The 21,535-nt window shown below is 44.4% G+C and overlaps 2 protein-coding genes across 5 annotated transcripts in view; one reads left to right on the top strand and one right to left on the bottom strand.

Annotated features, from left to right (window-relative positions):
- LOC306968394 (uncharacterized protein) overlaps positions 1-4,791 on the top strand; it is a 76,757-nt gene extending 71,966 nt beyond the window's left edge. The window contains exons 51-53 of the mRNA XM_079563740.1: positions 120-301; positions 394-636; positions 2,290-4,791. Coding sequence (XP_079419866.1) covers positions 120-301; positions 394-636; positions 2,290-2,436 — 572 coding nt within the window. The 3' untranslated portion in view covers positions 2,437-4,791. The remainder of the gene's footprint in view (positions 1-119; positions 302-393; positions 637-2,289) is intronic.
- A 6,662-nt stretch (positions 4,792-11,453) lies between these two features.
- Positions 11,454-21,535, bottom strand: part of gulp1a (GULP PTB domain containing engulfment adaptor 1a) — a 136,129-nt gene continuing 126,047 nt past the window's right edge. For 2 of the 4 annotated variants that reach the window (XM_079562963.1, XM_079562965.1), the window contains 5 exons: positions 17,176-17,262; positions 14,412-14,639; positions 13,286-13,424; positions 12,888-12,982; positions 11,454-11,657 (listed from right to left, as the gene is read on the bottom strand). In XM_079562963.1, the coding sequence (XP_079419089.1) occupies positions 11,586-11,657; positions 12,888-12,982; positions 13,286-13,424; positions 14,412-14,639; positions 17,176-17,262 (621 nt within the window). In that variant the 3' untranslated portion in view covers positions 11,454-11,585. Of the gene's footprint in view, positions 11,658-12,581; positions 12,593-12,887; positions 12,983-13,285; positions 13,425-14,411; positions 14,640-17,175; positions 17,263-21,535 lie in introns of all 4 variants that reach the window. The other 2 variants (XM_079562964.1, XM_079562966.1) reach the window with 2 other exon arrangements.

Genomic DNA, 21,535 nt, shown 5'->3' with positions numbered 1-21,535 from the left:
TTGAATACCATGGAGGGACAAGTTAGTTTTTAAGAGTATTACGATGACAGTGACCCTGGAAGTTGTGAAAATCGAAACGGGAAAGTGCAGAAGTTCTGATGTAGCCGTTCCCGTTTCAGGCGAGTACTGGGTGGACCCGAACCAGGGCAGTGCGGAGGACGCCATCAAAGTCCACTGCAACATGGAGACCGGAGAGACGTGCATCGCCGCCAACCCCGAGAGCATCCCCCGCAAAGTCTGGTGGACCGCCTCCAGGAACAAGCCCGTGTGGTTCGGCGCCGACATGAACCGAGGGACACATGTGAGTTCTACGAATACTACTATGAATACTACTACTAACTCTACTACTACATTAAAGCTGTAAATCGAATCTATTCATGTGTCTCATTTCAGTTCTCGTACGGAAACAAAGACCAGTCTACGAACTCTGTGACAGTTCAGATGACGTTCATCAGACTCCTGTCCAAGGAGGCGTCTCAGAGCCTCACGTACCACTGTAAGAACTCCGTGGGCTACAAGGACGAGCGCAACGGCAACCTGAAGAAAGCCCTGGTCCTCAAAGGCGCCAACGACCTGGAGCTGAAGGCGGAGGGCAACAACCGCTTCCGATACACCGTGGTCCACGACTCGTGCTCGGTGAGAACTGATGATGACTGTCCTCAGGGTTTAGTCTTAGGTCTGGCTTTATGCTAGTTTAGGTTAAGAGTAATAACCACCACGACTCGTGCTCGGTGAGAACTGACGATGACTGTCCTCAGGGTCTAGTCTTAGGTCTGGTTTTATTCTAGTTTAGGTTAAGAGTAATAACCACCACGACTCGTGCTCGGTGAGAACTGACGATGACTGTCCTCAGGGTCTAGTCTTAGGTCTGGTTTTATTCTAGTTTAGGTTAAGAGTAATAACCACCACGACTCGTGCTCGGTGAGAACTGACGATGACTGTCCTCAGGGTCTAGTCTTAGGTCTGGCTTTATTCTAGTTTAGGTTAAGAGTAATAACCACCTTGACTCGTGCTCGGTGAGAACTGACGACGACTGTCCTCAGGGTCTAGTCTTAGGTCTGGTTTTATTCTAGTTTAGGTTAAAAGCAATGATCACCTCGACTCGTGCTCGGTGAGAAGAGAAGAACCAGTTAATTCCTGGCTATAATCATAATATATTTATTTATTTTGGGTGGCACAGTAGCGCAGCGGTTAGCCCTCATGCTTCACAGCTAGGTTCGATTCCCACCTGGACGGGGCCTTTCGGTGTCGGGATGGGAATCAAGTAGTACCGATTCTATTTGAGCAAACTATCGGAACCACAGCCTCTTTATATTATTATCCTGCAGATCCAAGACTGCAGATACACACACAACCACTTCCACTTTATCACAAACTAAACTCTCCACGCTGCACGTTGTAACGAGTCCATCTCCATCTGTCCTCTCTATAAACACTTATAAACGTGCAGCTGCTACAAACTGAAGAACCAAAACAAAGTGCACACGGCATCATTCAGTAACTACAAGAATATAAAAACACCTCTATGTGCCTGATGTTACTCCCCTGTGCACGTCGTCGTCAACACAAGCTCAATTTGTTGAATTTCTCAAACGAGTGTCTCGCTTTAAATCCTCTTATTTTAATAATAATTATTTTACAATTGCTTTTATAAAATCTTTGTATGAGGAAGTTTATGTCAAAATAGGTTAATGTATCAGCCCTGTTTAAATAAAAACTACAAGACGCATGCCCATATTACAGCTAGAAGGTCCGGGTTTGATTCCCACCAGGGACGGGGCCTTTCTGTGGGGAGCATGTTCTCCCCGTGTCTGTGTAGGTTTCCTCCGGGTACTCCGGTTTCCCCTACCACAAAAAAAACATGTACAATAGGCCAGGACGAACGAGAGTGTGCTTGAGAGTGTGCATGGGGGACGACGGATGGAAATTTGCTTCAATCCGGCGCGGCTTGTTCATTAACTTGCACTGTCCCGACCAAATAAACCAATAAACTAATCTATTATATAGACATTTTTGATCTATTTGGAATCTATAAGAGAATCAATAAAGAACCGGATTGATAAGAGAAATTGTCAATGGCATTAATATCAATAAAAACCTATCAATTCCCATCCATATAACATGAAACACAGACTACAATAAAACATGGATAATAAAACTAAGGGCAGGCCGTAAAAATAAACAACAGCGTAAGTTTGTGGATTTGCAAATATACAATAAGCGGCTGATGTTTTACCATAGTAACCGTGGTAACCGTGGTAACCTCCGTCTCTCCCGTCTCCCCTGCAGCAGCGCAGCGGCTCCTGGGGAAAGACGGTGTTCGAGTACCGGACGCAGAAGACGGCGCGGCTGCCCATCATGGACTTCGCCCCCGTGGACGTCGGCGGACACGACCAGGAGTTCGGAGTGGACATCGGGCCCGTCTGCTTCTTATAAAACCAACGATTAAAAAGAAAAAAAAACGTCATCACCAAAACACCTTCCGAAAAAAACCTGTGCAGAGCGACGCAGCCAGGAGAATCTGAGACTGTGGGACTACGGAGCAAAAAGCCATGTTGTACATACGAGAAACGGAAAACTGGGACTTCTGTGGCGAGATATTTATTGTGCCTTCGACCAAAGCAACACTAAAGTGGACACATCACTAGCGTTTACCTGTTTATAGCCAAAGTTTTATGGTGCTTCCCCTAAATGGACGTTGCTTTTTTCAGTAGTAATCCCCGACTACTGCGTAAAGGTCCCAAAGAAATTCATGGAGTCAAACGGTACTTCTGCTTTTTATTTGTTTTTATAAATCAGTTTTGTTCATTTTTTTTGTTTTATAATAAATGTTGTATAAAAATGTCGTGGTGCTATTGAGGAAAACGTGTGGCTGATTTCACAGTTTGTACACGCCCGCAATACACGTGTCCATCTGCAGCCACCAGGGGGAGACAAACCACAAGGCGTTTTTCTCCATAGATGGAGACTGATGTTTGACTCTTCGTTCTTTTAGGAAACCACTTCCTCCTCTTCCTCAGCGCCACATTCTTGCGAAGGGAAAGTGCTGAAACAGATCGAAAACTGGCTGATGAGTCTCTTAACAGCAAATCAGCGCCGTAGGATAAAAAGGAGGAGCGACGTTCGAGTCAAACGTGTGCAGACAGTTGGAAGGCGGCAAGTCCATCAAACATCATGAATTATGAACGATCCAGATGTTTTGGCATGAACCACATTCAGGTCAAAGCCTCGTTAGAAACAGTGCAGACCTTTGGAGATTTGACTTTAGATACAGCTTAGCGTCCAGTGTTGGTGGTACTGTATTAAAATAGTAACAAGTTGCAAAAATGTATTCTTTTTTTCAGAAAGTAAGGAATATAACATCACTTAAACAAAATATGGTAATGTATTTGTCATTACAATTTAAGAAACTAAACTCCCCCAACTAAAATGCAGCACCAAATCAGGTTGGACTCTGGTGTATAAGCTCTGCAGTCACGTGTCGTTAATGTCGTTAAAACTAAACACGGCATTATTGCTATTTTCGGTTTATATTTTGCCAAAAGTCACTCAAAAGTAGTGTATGTATGTAATATAAACATAATGTAGAATATATTACAATTTAAAGTCACTTGTCCAACACTGTTAGCGTCTAAAAGTGTCTCTGAGCTAAATGCTAATGCTAACTCAAATTCACTGAACCTGTTATCTGCCAGTTTAGGGTTAGGTTTAGCAATTGTGCATATCCAAATCTCAAAGCGTATTGACTGTTAATGCCTCATTTGAAAGCCAAGACCTTCTAGTTTCTAAAACTATGTGTGAGATCTGTGTGAGTGAAACAGAATTTACATCGCACTTGCCGTTCCTAACCCTAATCATCACCCTAATCCCTGATCAGGGGGACGTTTGGCCTTTTTGTGGGTCAGATGCACATGCAGGGGCCACTAAACGTCCTCTTATAAGATAAAGAAACCACAGAAGTGATAGAAATGCCATAAAAAGGACAAAACATACCTTGTCATACTTTAATATTGTGCCTGTCTTCCCTATACATTTTGTGTGGGGATAGAACGCTCAATTTGAATCAGGTCTGAGATTGGATGGTGAGCAAAATGTGCACATTTGTAGGAACAGGCTCCGCTGGATAAAGATTTCTATGGTCAGCATGTTTGCAGACACGTTCGCTCAATCTGAGTCTTAAATTCTTAATGTTTACAACAGTTGAGACACAGATGAGACACAGATGAGACACAGACGAGACACAGATGAAGGGGAAGCGCTTTGATTTAGGATGAGCTGCTCTTCCCGACTGTCAAAGTCTTCAGTTGCTCCACTGCATTTGGCTAAATCAGTGCCCTGGAGCTCCAGAACCACACAACAACAACAACAACATCAGATTCAAAAGCATTGGATAGGTCTGACCATACCAAACATCCTGGTTCTTCGGGCGAGAAATGTGCTGGATAGTCTTCTCGGGAGGGACGGTCTGCTAGATAGATCTATGAAACGGTTAGTCTGGAAATATATAGAACCCTAACCACATCCCTGTCCTTCACCCTCATCTGAAGTTTTCATAGCAGACCGTCCCTCCTGAGCCGGGCTGAAGAGAGGAGGGATTGGGTTCTGCCCCCCCCCTGGTGGCTGTAGGCGGCGCTGCAGCGTGAGCTTCTACCTCGTGTGAACCGGAGGCAGGTCGTGAAACTTGTGCGGCCGATAATAAAGATCTGACGGACTGAGCGCGTGTGACTGTGTGCTTTTGTGCATGTTTTACCCTGTGCTTCATGGAGGAGGGCGACGCTTGTAACTTCTTGCTGCAACACATTAAACAGATGCTTGGAATCCCAGCTTCAGTGGCGTTACTTCAGGTTCGGGTAGAGCAAGACTCAGACAAGATGTTACTAATTACATACATTTTGGGATGTTTTCTATTGCATCTTCAAAACTCGTCTGGAATATGTGGTTTTAAAGGTGAAAGGTGAAAATTACAGCTAAAATCATACAATCTTTATAAGTTACATTTTACTGTTTCCTATTGGTAGTATTATGCAGATGTGAATAATACACTATACAGTATATATAGTTTTCATACATCTTGCACATGATGACATCTTGAAAAATGTTTAGAGACAAGCAAATTTTAATAAACACATTTTCATCTGCTTGTCTCAACCACCAAACACACTAGAATTGTACCTAGTGTCGCAGTGCCTCGTGTAGTAGTATCTAGTGTAGTAGTACCTAGTGTAATAGTACCTCCTGTAGTAGTACCCTTCTGTAGAAGTACCTCGTGGACCTTTACAAGTCACATGGAAACTGCAGACAAACCCACTTATAACCCAGGTGGGAAAACCCAGGCAGAGCCCACATGTTTTGCTGCCTGGGTTTTTATTCATTGTCTCTTCTGGGAAAATTACCCCATCTTGTCTCTGGAAAAAAAATAAGATAATTAGATTGTGTTTATTTAAATCTGCCCAAACTATTTATCTGCATCTATACTTAACAAAACGACCAACATCAGAAACAACAATGTCCTACATGTATTTTTAATCTTTTTTTGTTTTTACAAAAATTCACATTGAAAAAAAGTGTGTTTTTACTTCTCAAAGTGGGGTTATTTTACGGCCAATTGTTTTCTGACAAGTTCAAATCATATAAAGATCGAATCTTTAATGTAACACAAACATACCAGCGGTCAGTGCTTCACAGGGAAGGGAAATATGACACAAGTCACCCATGAAAGGGGAGGGGGGTTCATTCACTCCATGCTGATGGTGGTCAGTTAAATTTGTGGCCACAGTTCCCCCTGGGGCAGACTGACAGAGGCGAAGCTGCTCACATCTGTGCCAACGGCCCCTCTGACCACTCACACATAGGCGTTGGGTGAGTGGTTGGGTGAAGAGTCTTGCCCAAGGACACAACGACAGTCTGCACCTGCAGGAGCCAGGATTCCAACCCCCGACCTTCCCATCATGAGACGACCCCTCTACCATCTGGGTCACTGCTAGAAGGTCCCGGGTTCAATTCCCACCTGGACGGGGCCTTTCTGTGGAGTTTGCATGTTCTCCCTGTGAGGATGAGTGAGAGTGTGTTTGAGAGTGTGCATGGAGGACGACGGATGGAAATGAGCCCAAAGCTACAATCCAGTGTGGCTTGTTTACATGCATGAGGCCCATGTGTGTTCATTAACACATACTGTCCCATCAAAGAAACCAATAAATACATTTTAAAAACTCAGTTCACCCAATTGGCTCGACTCCACTCCGCTCAGTAGGAAAGACAAACATGTTTTTATATTGTGCAGACATCTCTTTAATAACAATCGTAACAACAGAGTCATTGCAGCCAAAACGACAAATGGACATTTCTACATGTAGTAAAATATCTCCCATAAAAAACAAACAAAGTGCGTCTGGTGCAAAAACATACGGAGCCCCGGATGTGCCCTCAAAGGAAATATATTTACCTTTAGCGCAGTTAACGTAAAGAAAAGAGTCTTCTTCACAAATGTGTCCGGACTGTACTTCTGTTATTGGTGAATTATTTTGAGCAAAAACAGGATTTTTCTTCTTTTTGGGTGAACTTCAGGGGCTCCGTAATACGAACACGCTGTAATCATAATAAAACAATAATGACTTCAGGTTAAAAAACAAGTTAATACTGAACGCAACATTAGAGACAGGAGCGATACTGGAATGTTCCGGTCGGCAGCCGAGGAGTTCACACGAGAGGATTTGTGTTCGAGAGAAACGCTTCAAACCGGATTTCGAGCTTTTTTTCTATCGATTTGACCCAGAACTCCCGGAATCAGCCCAACAGCGGAGCAAGTGAGAGCTTTCTGCTCTAAAGCCAAAGCTAAAGCACTAAAAATGGTTTGTCAGACAGAAACATGTGCGTCTCCCGATTGGTCAACAGTGTCATGTGATCGCAGTCACAACCAGAGCCGGCCCTCCAGTCGCATCCCATGGTTATTCGACGAAGAGCGAACCCACTTATGGTAAAAAACGGCTCCACTGTGCAGTAGTGCAGGGCAGAAAGGGAACATAATGACCTCAGTTCAGGCCCCGCCCCTCTGTGTGAAACCACTAACCCCTAAGCCACTGTGAGACCAGGATTTAGGGCTACTACTAGTCTATTTCCTAACTTTTTAAAATGGTAAATGGTAACATTCTCTCACCTCTGGTCCCTGACCCACAGCCCAACTCGCTTTAGACAGTACACATTCAGAGAACCAGAGTTACTGTAAGTAACTGTGCTCATGAGAACCGTGTGGATTCATCTTTGAGACAAATAGGCCCGTAACAACGCCTTGATTAATCTCTTAGTTTGCGGGGCCCTTGTGGCTGCGGGGGCCCTACACAACTTGCATAGTTTGCCTATAGGAAAAAACGGCTCTGGTTACAACAATGAAGCTGCTGCAACTACGAGGCTTCAACGTGGCTGTAGTTCTGTCAAAGGGAGATAAAAGTCGGCGACACGAAGAAGCGGGACGTATTTCTTTGGTTTTACTAAGAAAAGGAGATGGAGCTCAGCCCCGATGTGGGGGAAGGTAAAACCGTGAGCTGAACTCGTCTCCTCTTTGCGATTGTTCAAACAGACAATCGTAGCTGCGATCAAATGTCGCTGCAGTTTCAGAGTTCAGAAACTGTTTAGCTGCAGCTAGCGCAACATGCTAGCGGTGTTTATTTTACGTGGAAAAGTCAACAGAAAGTCCTGTAAAATGTGGCGTCGCACCCGTTCATGCCCGGCCTCTGATGCTCTACTTCCTTGTCCAGCCCCCCCTCAGGAGGGGGAGCTCGAGGAGGCGGGGATTGAGGCGCAGCTGAAGTGCATGAGCCAATCACGCACAGGTGTCTGTCAGAGCTTGTTCTGTGGTTGGTGGTCGCCGCCGCGGGAAATGGCTCTGTATTTGCATAGCGTGGAGATTTTTTTAACGCTAGTCGCCGGCCTGATGTCGATTGTAGTTCGTCTTTGGTTGTACGACGGTTCTATTTGAAATATTTTTCCCTGTCTCACTGTACGACCTAAGACCTATAAGACCTACGACTTTTCTCATGGCGAGTGACCGTTCATCGCAGACGGCCAACATCGCACAGTTAACACCTGCTGTTAAACTCTGTGGGTGAAATGTAGCTGGAAGAGGAGGTTCTTTTGGTGATATAAAGAACTGTGAAGGGAACTACCTGCTCTGGAGAACTGAGCTAATGCTGACACCAAGTAAAAGCTAATTTACTACAAATTAATGAACTACTGGAATAATTCTCTTCTTTTTGAACCTTATCTCTCCTACGCCGTCAACACTTTCCCTTCAAGGCCAAGCCACTGAGCTGGCCATAACACTGACTTTCAGATTATAAACAACCCCTAACCACGCCTGTCTCACTGTACGACCTAACACCTACAAAACTGAAGATTTTTCTCACGACGAGTGATGGTACGTCGCAGACGGCCAACATGGCACAGTGAACACCCGCTATTAAACTCGTTTGTGGGTGAAATGTAGCTGGAAAAGGAGGTTCTTTTGTTGATATAAAGTTGTGCTGGTTCATGTGGGGCGGTGGCCATGAAATGTGTTGTTTGTGCCGCTGTTTTGACAGAGTCATGTAAAAGGAGGCGCTGCACTGTTTTTCTGTCTTTATTCCAAGGGTGTAGGTTTGGTGTTATTGGTAGGGACACTTTACCTGAAAATATGCATTTCTCCGCAAATATTTGACCAATCAACACGAAACAAAAAAGTGTTGTGATGCCGATCGTCCTCTCCCAAGCCTAAAGTGCCCACATCTGAGTCTTTGTGAAAGAACGCACAATGTGAATGAAGTTAGTGGGGACAACTTGGCCATCCTGAAATATTGGTGGGGACATGTCCACATGGTCCCCACGCAAACCCACACCCATGCTGTATCCACTCTTTCATCGGCCGCTGAAATTGGTTGTGTTGTCTTTGATTTCCTACGACGGAAGTCTAGTCATGTCTTTCTGCCGCCCACATTACACGATTCGAACAGGAGTCCAGTCCTGACCCCCCCACACTACGAGACCCGACTCTGTGTGACTGCCTTCGATTAGACACGACTCCAGAAGACTCAGCGCGACTGACAATTAGAGAAAAATCGGGCATAAAAGTGGTGTAGTGTGGGCTGACCTTTAGATATTGTGAGTCTTCTGGCTGGCGTTATTCAGATGTTATATTAAAAAGAGCCAGTCTTTTGAACGGCTCTTTGAAATTAAAGTATCCCAAAGACCCATGTTCTTTCCTAAATCCCGAACACAAGTCCTGGTGTGAACCTCTCCGGCCGCTGAGTAAATGAAGCTACATTTTCATGGTCAGAATCCAGTCAAATCGTACAAAGAGGAATGTTAGCCACAAACGAATGCTCCGGCACCGAGGCGCCGCGTATGAAAAGTCCCACGTCGATTGTACCTGTGAACGCATCTTTATGTACATCTCTCAAAGCTGTGCGAGTACTCAAAACTACCGGCTCCAGTTCATTACAAAAATACTGCTTCTCTTTTCTACAACGAGGGGAAAGTGCGCCGCGGGAATCTGTCTCTGAGAAGGATTAAAGTCACGAGAATCCAGGCGTGTTTTAAGGAGAGACGCTGCAGGGGAATAAACACATTTACAGATATCGGTTTAGAACTTCTGCTGGAGATTATGGACATAAATATGTGGGGAAAATGTATTGCAAGTTTACTGACATTTTATGTTTTCTTCTACAAAGTCTAAATATAATGCTGTGGAGTCCAAGTATCTTGATCTCTGTGAGGATGGAGGGTGAGATCGACAGATGGATCGGTGCAGTCGCTGTATCAGAGTTCATTTTGACATATTTTAGTCTTTTGATGAAAATGTCCTTCAATTTTATCTCGTGTTAATTTAGTCGAGTAAATCTAAGACAAATTTAGTCGACTTTGCATTTATAATATTTATTATAATTCTGTTTAATAAAGCTCTTCTGCTTCATGGAGCTTCTCCCACATGAGCAAAACTCCGAGCTGCTCCTTTAGCAGAGAATCTAAAGTGTCCAAACTCCGCCCCGCGGGCCAACTACGGCCCTGTCTCAATTTACTGGTCGATGTACGTTCCCACCCTCACCTGTGGTCATGAGATCTGGGTAATGACCAGAAGGACACGATCGCAGATACAAGAGGCCAAATGAGTTTCCTTCACAGGGTGGCTGGGGGTGAGGAGCTCAGTTACCCAGGAGGAGCTCGGAGTAGAGTCGCTGCTCCTTCATGTCGAGAGGAGCGGCTGAGGATAGGGCATCTGTTTCAGAGCCCCCTGGTCGCCTCCTTCAGGAGGAGTTCCAGGCATGTCCTATTGGGAGGAGGTCCAGACCCAGGACACACTGGAGGGACTCTGTCTCTGTGTCCTGGTGTCTCCTCAGGGTCAGAACATCTGGAGGAGGTGTCGTGGATCAGGAAGTCTGGGCATTTCTGCTCAGACTCTGCCTCCGCGACCTGGCCCCGGATAGAGAGGAAGAAAATGGATGGATGGAAATCTAAATAATAGTTAGAGTCAGGTCTACATTTATTTATTTTGTGACATACAGTATTAGTTACAAAGATGGATTTTGGATCTTGTTTAGTTCTACTACTGTTATGGCATTTTAGTATTTAGTTAGTTAAATTAGTAACCACACTGGCAGGGTCCTGTCTTGGGTCCCCTGCTGGGCCTTTGACTAAACCAGGTAGAGAGACCGGCCTTTCCTGGACCCCAGACGAGGCCCTCGCACCTTTAGACAAAGGTCCCAAATGGCCCATCTCCCCAACAGCAAAAGATCTCCTTCTGCCTCCAAACGCCACCATGATTTCATTACCATGCAAAGTGCCTTGTGGTGGCTGCATTAACATCTCCAACTGTATTACCATTTCTCTGTGTTTCTGGGCTTCCCTTTGTTGTGTATGACCCCTGTCCATGCAGCTCTGTCTGTGGCACTCACCTATAAAGGTAGTGCCAGGGCTGAGCAGAGTAGAGCTTACAATGATCTCCGCGGTCTGTGTAACCCTCTCCGCAAATGCATTTGTGTAATAAACTTCACATGTTGACTAGACAAACTTCTCTTTAAGCTTTATTAAGCAAGAAAATCCACAACACTACTAAATATAAAAAATAAATCCTCTTGCTTTTTCTTGCAGTTAAGCTGCATAAACTAGGCAGAAATTAGATATTCAAGAATCCTTCTGAAAAAAAGCCAAATCCAAACCTGTGATGTTTAAAGTCTGTCGGCGCGAAAGTGAAATGAAAACCTTATTTGGAGAAAACGGCCCTAACGTTCTGTAACGTTTATCCCCGCAGACTTTGGCGTCTTCCACAAAGGAAGACTGAGCATATTTGGATCACAAAGCGTTGTCGGGGGGATTCTGTGCGTCGCGTGGATACCAAACATGTCAGTATTTGAGAATGGATAAACTATAGGAAACCATTTCCTCCTGCAGCGTCTCTTTCCACGTCAGAGTTCTGAATTCGAGTCGTTTCCAAACCTTCACAGAGACAGATCGGAGGCGGCGCCGTCTGGTTAAAAACCGCAGGACGCGTATAAACTCCGGGTGAAACTGCGGGACCGGGGGCGGACATCTTGGCTCGAGTTTGGCACTTCTTCAGACGATCAGCAGCGACTGTCCAGGGGGTCCAGGGAGAACACGGCGCCCTCTAGGGTCAGTCCCATTTTGAACCCCTCCTGAACACAGACACAGAGTTATTCTCACTAAAGGATTTCATACGCTTTAGCTTTATATTTGAATTCAACGAAAATGTTGCTTTAAAGCCAATACGAATAAGTGCTTCAATGACATTCAAGGCCTTAAGTCTTAAGTCTAAATACATTTATAAATCATGCACAAGTCCATCAAAAATATGAAAAAACATGACCCAAAAAAATCTATGTGGAAACATCAGATTAAGCCGAGGAATCATGGAGTCGCCTTTGGAGATTCCACAAATGGGGCAAAATAATAATAAATGGAAAAAATACTGAAAGTTTCATCCAAACACACAGGCAGGTAGAGTCGCCAACATATTTACTCAAGTAAAAGCAGCAAAAGTAAAAAGTAGTGGCTCAAGTAAGAGTAAAAAAGAACTTCCCGTGAAACCAAACAAAAAAAAAAGATTTCCTCAGTGTCAGACAGATAAACAATTGTAATATTACTCAAGTAGTAATAAGTGCTGTAGGAAAAAACGACTTGCAAAAGTACTATTACTGTAAACTTCTTAACCTCCACATTAACCAATGGCTTGGCTTTACCCAAATCTAAAAGATTCTTGATAAAGGCATCAAAATAGCAACGAAAACGAGATATAAAGAAGGATACCTTACATTACAGGCTGTACGATTGTTAGATTTGGGTTGAGCTGAACTGGAGAACAATTGGTGAAGGTGTGGGTTTAGACAGAATTTAAGTTATGTATTTTCTAAGAATTTACATGTGTGGCATAAAAGATAAAGAAATGTAGATTGAATTAAATGACTTGAAACATCTGTGCTGCTTCTCAGTGACCTTCATTTTGAGACAAAATCATTCATAAAGTGAACACGACAACACGAGCAGTAAAACAAACCACCACATTCAGATCAGAGCAACACAAGCTGGACACAGATACTGACCATCTCTGTCGCTGCAGGAGGAACGAGAGCAGAGAGAAAAGAGAAAAAGAGGAGAGTTAAGAACAGAAGGGACGTGCTCCGCCCCCTGCTGGAGGAGCTACATTACTGATCAGAAATGACAAAAGAAGAATGAAAAAGATCGTTTTAATCAGCACAAATACAAGAATCCTGTCTGTCAAAATGAAAAATATAGACAATAGAGCAAACAAAAATATGATTAAAAAGTGACTCAATGTGAAGAAACGTGTTTAAGGTTGAAGAGGGTTATAATAAAATAATAATAAAAATAATGATGATTTTCCTGACCTGCATCTCGTCGAGTTTGGACTGGATGTCTGGGGGGAAGTCGGCGGCTCCGCAGGTGAACGGGTCGAACGGCTCGGCTCCGAACAGGTCTTTGTCTGAAAACACACACAAGTTTTCACCTGCGGTGACTTAAAGGGACTACACGGAGTTTAAACATGTTAAAAGTACGTATTTTCCTCCCCCTACATGTTCCAGCCAGTGTAGAATGAGCTCAGACCTGTTCACCACAACTGCCTCTAAAATCCTGCACTGTCGCTCAGAAAGTTGTTACTGTATGAGCTTAATATAGAAGCTGCAGTTACACGTATGACCTGAGGTGGCAGTAGTGAGTATAAAATGGCGAACTTCCATCTAGTCTCCTTAAGTCTGTATGCTATGATAAAATAAGCAGTTCTTACTGATGTCGGGCGGCGAGGACTTGGGCGGAGGAGGCGGGCACCCGTTGGACGCCGAGGTGGGCACCAAAGGAGTGACCGGAGAGAAGGGCACCATGTCAAAGACGTCTGTGGACTGAGGCTTCAGGGAGATGCTGCCCGCCTGGAAACATAAAGGACCCATCAAACACAAGAACGAACGAAACACAAACTAATCTGTTCAGTTTCAGCCAAAGCTGCTCTGAGTCTGTTTTATTTTGGATGAACTTGTGCAGAAAAAGGAGCTGGAATCTAAATCTTAATCTAAATATAGAGCAAGGTTAATATAAGTCAAATACAGGGGATATTGGATCTTGCTTTTGAATAAACTTGTTGTTAATGGGAGAAAAAAATGGCAAAGATCTAGTTTCACCTTGTTTTTGGAGTTTGAGAGCTCAAATAATCTAAGGCTAAGTGCTACTTTAACCTCTTAACTCCCACCTGAACCGAGAGGATCTTTTTCCTCACGTCATCAGATTTTTTTTCCATCAATTTTTTGTTGGGTATCAACTCATTTTTGTAACTTTTTTTTGTCATTTTTTGTCACATTTTCGTAATTTTTTGTATTTTTTTGTCAATTTGTATCACATTTTGTCACATTTTTGTCATTTTTTTGTCATTTTTTTGTCACATTTTTGTCAATTTCTTATGACATTTTTGCCACTTTTTCATCAATTTTTCATCACTTTTTTGTCACATTTCCATCATTGTTTTCGTCTCTGTTTTGTTGCTATTTTCACAGCTTTTTTCCAGAAGCTTTTGGACTGGGGTAAAGCCAAACTGGAGAAAATGTGCTCGGTTCAGGTGGGAGTTAAGGGGTTAAATGCAGATACTTTTGCCACAATTGAGTAAAAAACATTTTGCTTCTGAAGTTGGAAATCTTGGCAAAAACAAGGAAACCAACAGCGCTCAGATATACAGAAATATTCACCTACAGTTCCCTAAAGTTTAATCCTTTCCTACTTTCTCCATCTGTAATGTTATTGCAGTAACAGGGCTGGGCCTGTAGGGGGCGGTGTAAGTCCAGTAAAAAGCACAGGCAGCTTCAGAAAAGAATCCCACAGAAAGGAGCAGCAGCAGAACAAAGTAGAAGAAAAAAGCCTTGTTTTACTCTGGGCCACGGGATGCTGCAGCCAGGGGGCGCTACAGCGGAGGAGGAGGAGACGGCGGCCAGTTTGGCGGGAGGCGGAGTCAGCAGGCCGGACGACGACGAGTTGTTGGATTCGGGCGAGCTCATCGGGGTCAGAGTCACCGAGGAAATCTCCAAACACGACAGAGACCAGGACAGAGAGGAGGGGCGGGAGCGGAGCAGGGGGGAGGGGGAGGAGAGGGGGAGGGGCTTCAGGGGGGGGCGGGGTTAGAGAAGGCGAGAAAAGCGAAAAAGTGAAGTTAGTCAAAGCGATTAGTCCATAAGCGCAAAGATCGGATCAGCTCGAGAAGAAACGGAGAAAATACAGGAAAAGGAATCAGCGAAAAAGTTTTAAAAAAAGATGGACGAAGCAGAAATCTAACAGGAAGTGACGAAAGAATCGACTTTACATTGTCTCTATCTCAATTTGAAACTTCTGCTCTAGATTATTGACATAAACACGGTGCGACTTATATATCAAAATATATGATCCCACAATGTTTGTTATTTTCACACTGACAGCAGCTAGAGGGCGCTCTCGGCTTGTGTATCAGTATCTGCTACTCCTGGAGCACTGAAGAGCTAAAAACGGTAATCGAAAAGCAGGAAGAAGGTTTGGAGGAAGCGAGAAACGGTAACACTTTACATTACGGGCCGGTAAGTCCTTGGTACTTACAGAGGTAATTCTAGATACTTATTGTGGTACTTACGGTGGTACTTACAGTGATACAGTGGTAATTCTAGGTATTTATCGTGGTACTTACAGTGGTACTTATAGAACTTATGGTGGTAATAATATACTAGTAATAATAGTGGTACTTCTAGGTGCTTATTGTGGTACTTAAAGGATACTATAGTGAGAATTACCAGGTATGTACTTCTAGATACAGTGGTAACTCTTAGTAATGAAGGTTGTACTTCTTGTTTCCTCTATTGCTGTTTTATGTTGTTTTATAGTCACACAATCCCATAAATGACTTCTGTATGTAGAAGTACCACATTTACTACCTATGAATTGCTGCTGTAGTATCCTTGAATTACCAATAAGTACCATAGATGTATCACTGTAACTACCAGAAACAATCACTTAAAGTACCAAAGTAAATAGAAGTACAACCTTCATTACTAAGAGTTACCCCTGTATCTCTTAGTAATGAGAGAGACAGTGGTAACTCTGTCTCCCTAACCCTAATCCTAACCCCTAACCCTAATTACTAGTAATTACCACTTGTAGTACCACATTAACCTAGAGTTACCACTGTAAGTACCACTTTAAGTACCACAATAAGTACCAAGAAGTACCACAATAATTACCACTGTCGTTACTAGTAATAACCACTGTAAGTACCACGGCCTTAGCGGCCCGTAATGTAAAGTGTTACCCGAGAAACTTGTGTGTGACTAGTGAAAAGTGGAGCTTACTCTTACTGCAAGGAAGAAAACCAAAAAAAAGCTGCTCGTGAGTAAAGCTATAGAGCCACAGTGAGAGGAACGAGTTTGCAAAAGGGAGCTTGAACAACGTGTTGCCGGAAGAGGCTCGTCAACGGTGCAGTTACGCCTCCATGTCCAGGTCGTTGCCAAGGCTGATGTGACTTATACTCCAGAGCGACTAATAGTCCAGAAAACAGTTACTACCCAACACTGTATAGTTATAAGTGGAAAGAATCTGTAGGAATTTAAATTTCACCTTTGTGTTTTTCGGATCAAAGCTCAATAAATCAGGCAGAGACTTAGGCTATATCCACACCAGGACAAAATACTCATGTTTTCAGAAACTTCCTCTGTGAGCCTGAAGCAGCTCAGTAAACGTGAGCGTCCACATGGGTCGACTCAGGTCTGTGAAAACGGTGCAGTTCATCCTCCAGGCCTGTGTGAGGCGCTGTGACGCTAACACAGATAATAGAACAGGATGTAGAGGCGCATGTGCAGAATGTAAACAGTGAAAATGAAAGTGATTCAGGATTTAGGATCTACAGAAGAGACGAGGAGGAGAGTTTATTCTTCTGTCAGTGACTTTTACTGTCAGTCCAAAAACACAGACTGACTCGTGTTTTTCTACTCGTCACCTGTGGCTTGTGGACGGCAGTGGAGCAAAGAGGGGCGGAGTCAAACCATTATAGATCCACGAGGAAAACTCATTATAAGGTCAGTAGATTATGGATCACAGACTCTGGAGCTGTGATGTCATCGAGACGTCGTAACAATGGAGCCACGTAAACGGCGTTTTCAGATCTTTCCACTGGGACCAGGTTTGGGAAATGTTCATTTCCAGACCCCAAAAACGCCAGGCTCGTATGGACGATACACTGGATTAATACAATATCTTTGTGTTTGGTCCTCAGCTTGACTTCGTATGGACAGGGCATTAAACACAGCATTAATAAATTCCTCTAAATTAAAAACCTTCCAAATGTGGTTGTGTGGAGTCTCATGCAGCGACTAAAGGTCAGATGTTGTTAAAGAGAGGAATGAAAACTAGTAAAAGTTTTCTAAGCATTTCAGACCCGTGGCTTTAAAGGTGTTCTGTTGTCGTCCTGCGTCCTCCCTCCGGCTGCCGGGCCTGACGCTCGGGACTAATTGCCTCCACAGTCGGTCTCTGAACCTGGACCTGCCACTCCGGCGTCCGCGGCCCGTATCAGGAGCGAGCAGCCGACTACAGGACACTTTGTAATTACAGGGCCACGCCGCGGGAATGGGAAACACACCGGGCTCTGCTGAAAGTTTGGGTGAAGCGGTGCTTTCTCACCGGAGGGACGTGGGCGATCATCAGCTGCTCCTCCAGGTCCTGCAGCTGCTTCTTCAGCTCCGCGTTCTCCGTCTCCAGCTCCTGGATCTGACAGAAAAAGAAAGAATCTGTATCTTATTCAAAAAAAAAACGATTCTACGGTTTTCCTCTGGTAACTCTGCTGGTTTTGGCCGTCTGCTGCACAAGGTGTGAAAGGACGAGCTGCAAGACTGATCACAAACACATCTCACTCTGAAAAGGTGCAATTCGCCTACTATATTTTCGGTGAAACTCAGACTCATACAGCTTTGTTGACAGGGGATACTATTTTAATGACTATGGATTACAAGTTTTTAAAATAACATAAAATACTGTGTTTTAAAACCCATGAGCCGACATGATTCATAGTTTTCTTATTCCCCCGATTTTTACCAGACGTTTTTTTTAATGTTCGGCAAAAGCTGATACGTCCAGGCCTCTAGTGCTGTTTAATAAAACGACTGATCTGTTAAAGCAGTACTAAGTAACTCTTGCCCCTAGAGGCCGTAAGCGCAACTGCAGGTGTCATAGCAAGTTGCGATTTTTTTTAAACTTTATTGTCTTGGAGAGTAAATACTACTCTGACAGAAAAGACAAAGGGACAGAGGGATATTGTTCATCCAGTTACACAACGGAGATCATTTTTTTCACTCAAACTTGGCTGTAAATACTGGAGGTACTAGCACGCAGTTAGCTTTGCCCGTTAGCCTGTTAGCTTCTTCTTCGTGATTCTATTAGTGCATATTGGGCATGGTTTTCTGGCCAAAGACACCAGGGGACGATGAAAGACCCTCCAATCATCCCATCAACCCTTGTATCACCCCCACAGGGACTACGGGAAGGATTTATTAAGGTAAACAAGTTACTTAGTTCTGCTTTAAGCTGGATTGATTTGTTTGCTCAGTTCTTCCTCTCGTCACATCTGCTCAGGGCAACATCTGCACTGAAGGGACCTAAAGATGTTACCAAGACATGGTGGCACAGCGGCTAGCGCCAGTGCTTAACTTGTGAATTAGTATTTTCAGGAACACTTTGGGTCTGAAGTGATGGATTCGGGGGAACAGGTCAAAACAATTGCCGGAACACTCTCTGTAAACACCATTATATCAGATCAAATATTTGCCAGATCCTCCTAAATATTTCCCAGATCCTTTACCGTGGAAAATCTGAAGGTCGAATTAAGCACTGGTTAGCGTCCGTGCTTCACTGCAAGAAAGTCCTGAGTTCGATTCCCACCTGGACGGGGCCTTTTGTGTGGCGTTTGCATGTTCTCCCCAGGTCTGTGTAGGTTTCCTCCGGGTACTCAGGTTTCCCCTACCACTAAAAACATGCACAATAGGCCAGTAGGTATGATGTGTGTGTGAATGTATGGTGGTCAGATGCTTCTGTCGGTCTCCCCCAGGGGAAACTGAAGCTACATACAGAGCCGACCACCACTGAGTCTGGAGTGAATGTATCATGTACAGTATCTTGTAAAGTTTCTGCACAGAGCGCATGCACATGATGTTATGGCTCTCTATGAAGTGTTTGTAGCGTGTGTCATGCTCTGCTGTGTGTTTTTTTCCCCTTTAACGGCCAATCTAAATAGCTAAATAAAGAAAAAATACATGGTTTTCTCAGAGTCAGAGAGGGGACGACAAGTAACAGGTTAATAACTATCTAAAAGCATCAGAATAAAAGCTGTAGCCATGATAACATTATAAACCAACAAACAAACAAAAGTTACACAAGCAAATATACCTGATGTCATGATCAGTGAGTTTAAATCAGTATAAAAGTGTTTCCATCCTCTCTGTGAATCATCTGAATCCACAAATCTGTTTCCCCGCCCAGAAACAGGGAGAAAACAAACTCCACTCGACAGTTTATTTCAATCACTGGATCCCGCTCTCCATCATCCCCTGTTCATCAAGGTGTACCACAAGGAGCACTTCTCGGGCCACTCCTATTCACCATTTCCATGCTGGGACAGATCATAAGGAAATATGGACTCAATTTTCACACATATGCTGACGACACACAGTTATACATCTCCTCCAAACCCACTGCCTTTCAACTTTCTTAAATTAAACACCGACAGACAGCGCTCATGGTTGTGGCTACCAGACAACTGGTCAGGAAGGTTAGGGATCTGGTGCTCACCACAACAACAGCATCTGCTCGTCCCCATTGGTCCACAATGTCATCCTGGATTCCACCCTTTCTTTTGAACCACACATATGCTCAATAACAAAGTCGAAGGCTGACTTGTTTTCACCTCGGGAATTTCATACCTCCGCCACTCACGGCCACACACTGGATTTCTGCAATGGAGTCCTGTCCGGGATCAGGCTCCAATACATCCAAAACTCTTCCTCCAGGCCTCGGTAACACATCACCCCCACACTCGTCCATTTACACTGTCTTCCTGTCTTTAATCCCTGTCTGACCTCATCCACACTCCCTCCCGGTGTCTCTGCTCCTCCTCAGCTCAGCTCACTCTTCCCCACTCCAGGTTACAGACCACGGGACAAACCCCTCTCCCGTTTTCCTGCCTTTGACAGCACAACGCAACGTCTTCAACATTAGTTTGCCCGTTTTCATTATTTCCTCATGAATGTTGCAGAACTTGTGAGTCTTCCCCACTTGTTGCCGCTGGATTATTGCCGCATGAATAATAAATGCCTAGTTTCATGGCTTTTGTCTCATAACAGTTAAATAACAGTTTTCCCTGTGGCCACACGGACCCCACGCCGCGCGCATTTGTCTGAGCGATGTCCGAGTCGATTCGGCGCCGTGGCTCAGACGGGGGGGCCCAGTCCATCCATAACAATACAAGCACGTTATTTACCACAAACACGGGGATCGATGGGGATTTCTGCTCAAATAAATGACTCTATCAGGCTTTGTTCCAGGCGTTCCGCTCCGCCGGTCCATAATAGCGTTGAGTTGTTTTGCATGCATCATTTATATTCATGAGAGCGCGACTCGCAGATCAATAGCGGCTTAGTGGAGAAAGCGTTAGTTAAAAATGTACACGGATCGCTTTGGTGGAAGTTGTAGCATCATTTATCCACGGAGGCTGCGGGGCTCGGCTCCAAACCCGGACCAGAGGGTGAAAGTTTGGATTGTATTTGCACAAACACAACTGTGAAGGCACTTTTGGAAGCAGAAGCTCGTGGATCATGCACTTGTCTGGGCGTCTGCATGAAAGATTCATCCTTCAGTATAATGTGCTCGTCTTGTGCTAATGGCCAAACTGCAGCTCTTCAGTGCCGGCTTCAGTCATCGACACACATTTACAATGACGTCATAGAGTTAAAGCAGGACTAAGAAACTTGTGTCGTGGCATGTTGCGATTTTTTACTCATTAATTGTCCATCAGAGTAAATCTCACGCTGACAGAAAAGACAAAGGGACAGAGGGATATTGTTCATCCAATTAAACAATGGAGATCAATTTTCTCTCTCAAACTTGGCTGTAAATACTGTTTAAGTGGTGCTATCCCACAGTTAGCTTTGCCCGTTAGCCTCTTCGTCTTCTTCGTGGTTCTATTAGTGTGTATTGGTGGCTCCGACCCGGTGTCGGTCAAGTTGCAAGTGTGGTTTTCATGCCAGAAACACCAGGGGGAGATGAAAGACCCTCCAATCCTCCCATTAACACTTGTATCACCCCCACAGGGACTAAAAGGATGTATTAAGGTAAAAAAGTTACTTAGTACTGCTTTAGACTTTAGACTTGAAGTGGAAAATATATATATTTTTACATGTAATCCAAGTATTCAGAATACAATGCTCTCATTGGACTAAATAATAGAATACACTAAAAATACATTTTCATGAAAGTATGAAAGGACAAGATCGCGAATACAAGCGGCCGAAATGAGTTTCCTTCGCAGGGTGGCTGGGCGCACCCTCCGAGATCGGGTGAGGAGCTCAGTTACCCGGGAGGAGCTCGGAGTAGAGTCGCTGCTCCTTCACGTCGAAAGGAGCAGCTGAGGTGGCTCGGGCATCTATTTCGGATGCCTCCTGGTCGCCTCCCGCGGGAGGTGTTCCAGGCATGTCCTAGTGGGACAAGGCCTCGTGGAAGGCCCAGGACACGGTGGTGGGACTATGTCTCCGAGCTGGCCTGGTGTCGCCTCGGGGTCCCCCCAGAACAGCTGGAGGAAGTGTGTGTGGACCGGGAGGTTTGGGCATCTCTGCTGAGACTGCTGCCCCAGCGACCCGGCCCCGGATAAAGCGGAAGAAAATGGATGGATGGATGGATGGTATTCTATATTCTTTAAACAACAGAATTTAAAAATATCCTTACAAACGCTGATGGAAGGCCGGTTAAAAGGGTGATTGCCTCGGCTCATCTTTGC

Source organism: Gobius niger (assembly GCF_951799975.1).
Source record: "Gobius niger genome assembly, chromosome: 9".
Lineage (NCBI taxonomy): Eukaryota > Metazoa > Chordata > Actinopteri > Gobiiformes > Gobiidae > Gobius > Gobius niger.
This window is presented reverse-complemented; position numbering and strand designations above follow the sequence as displayed.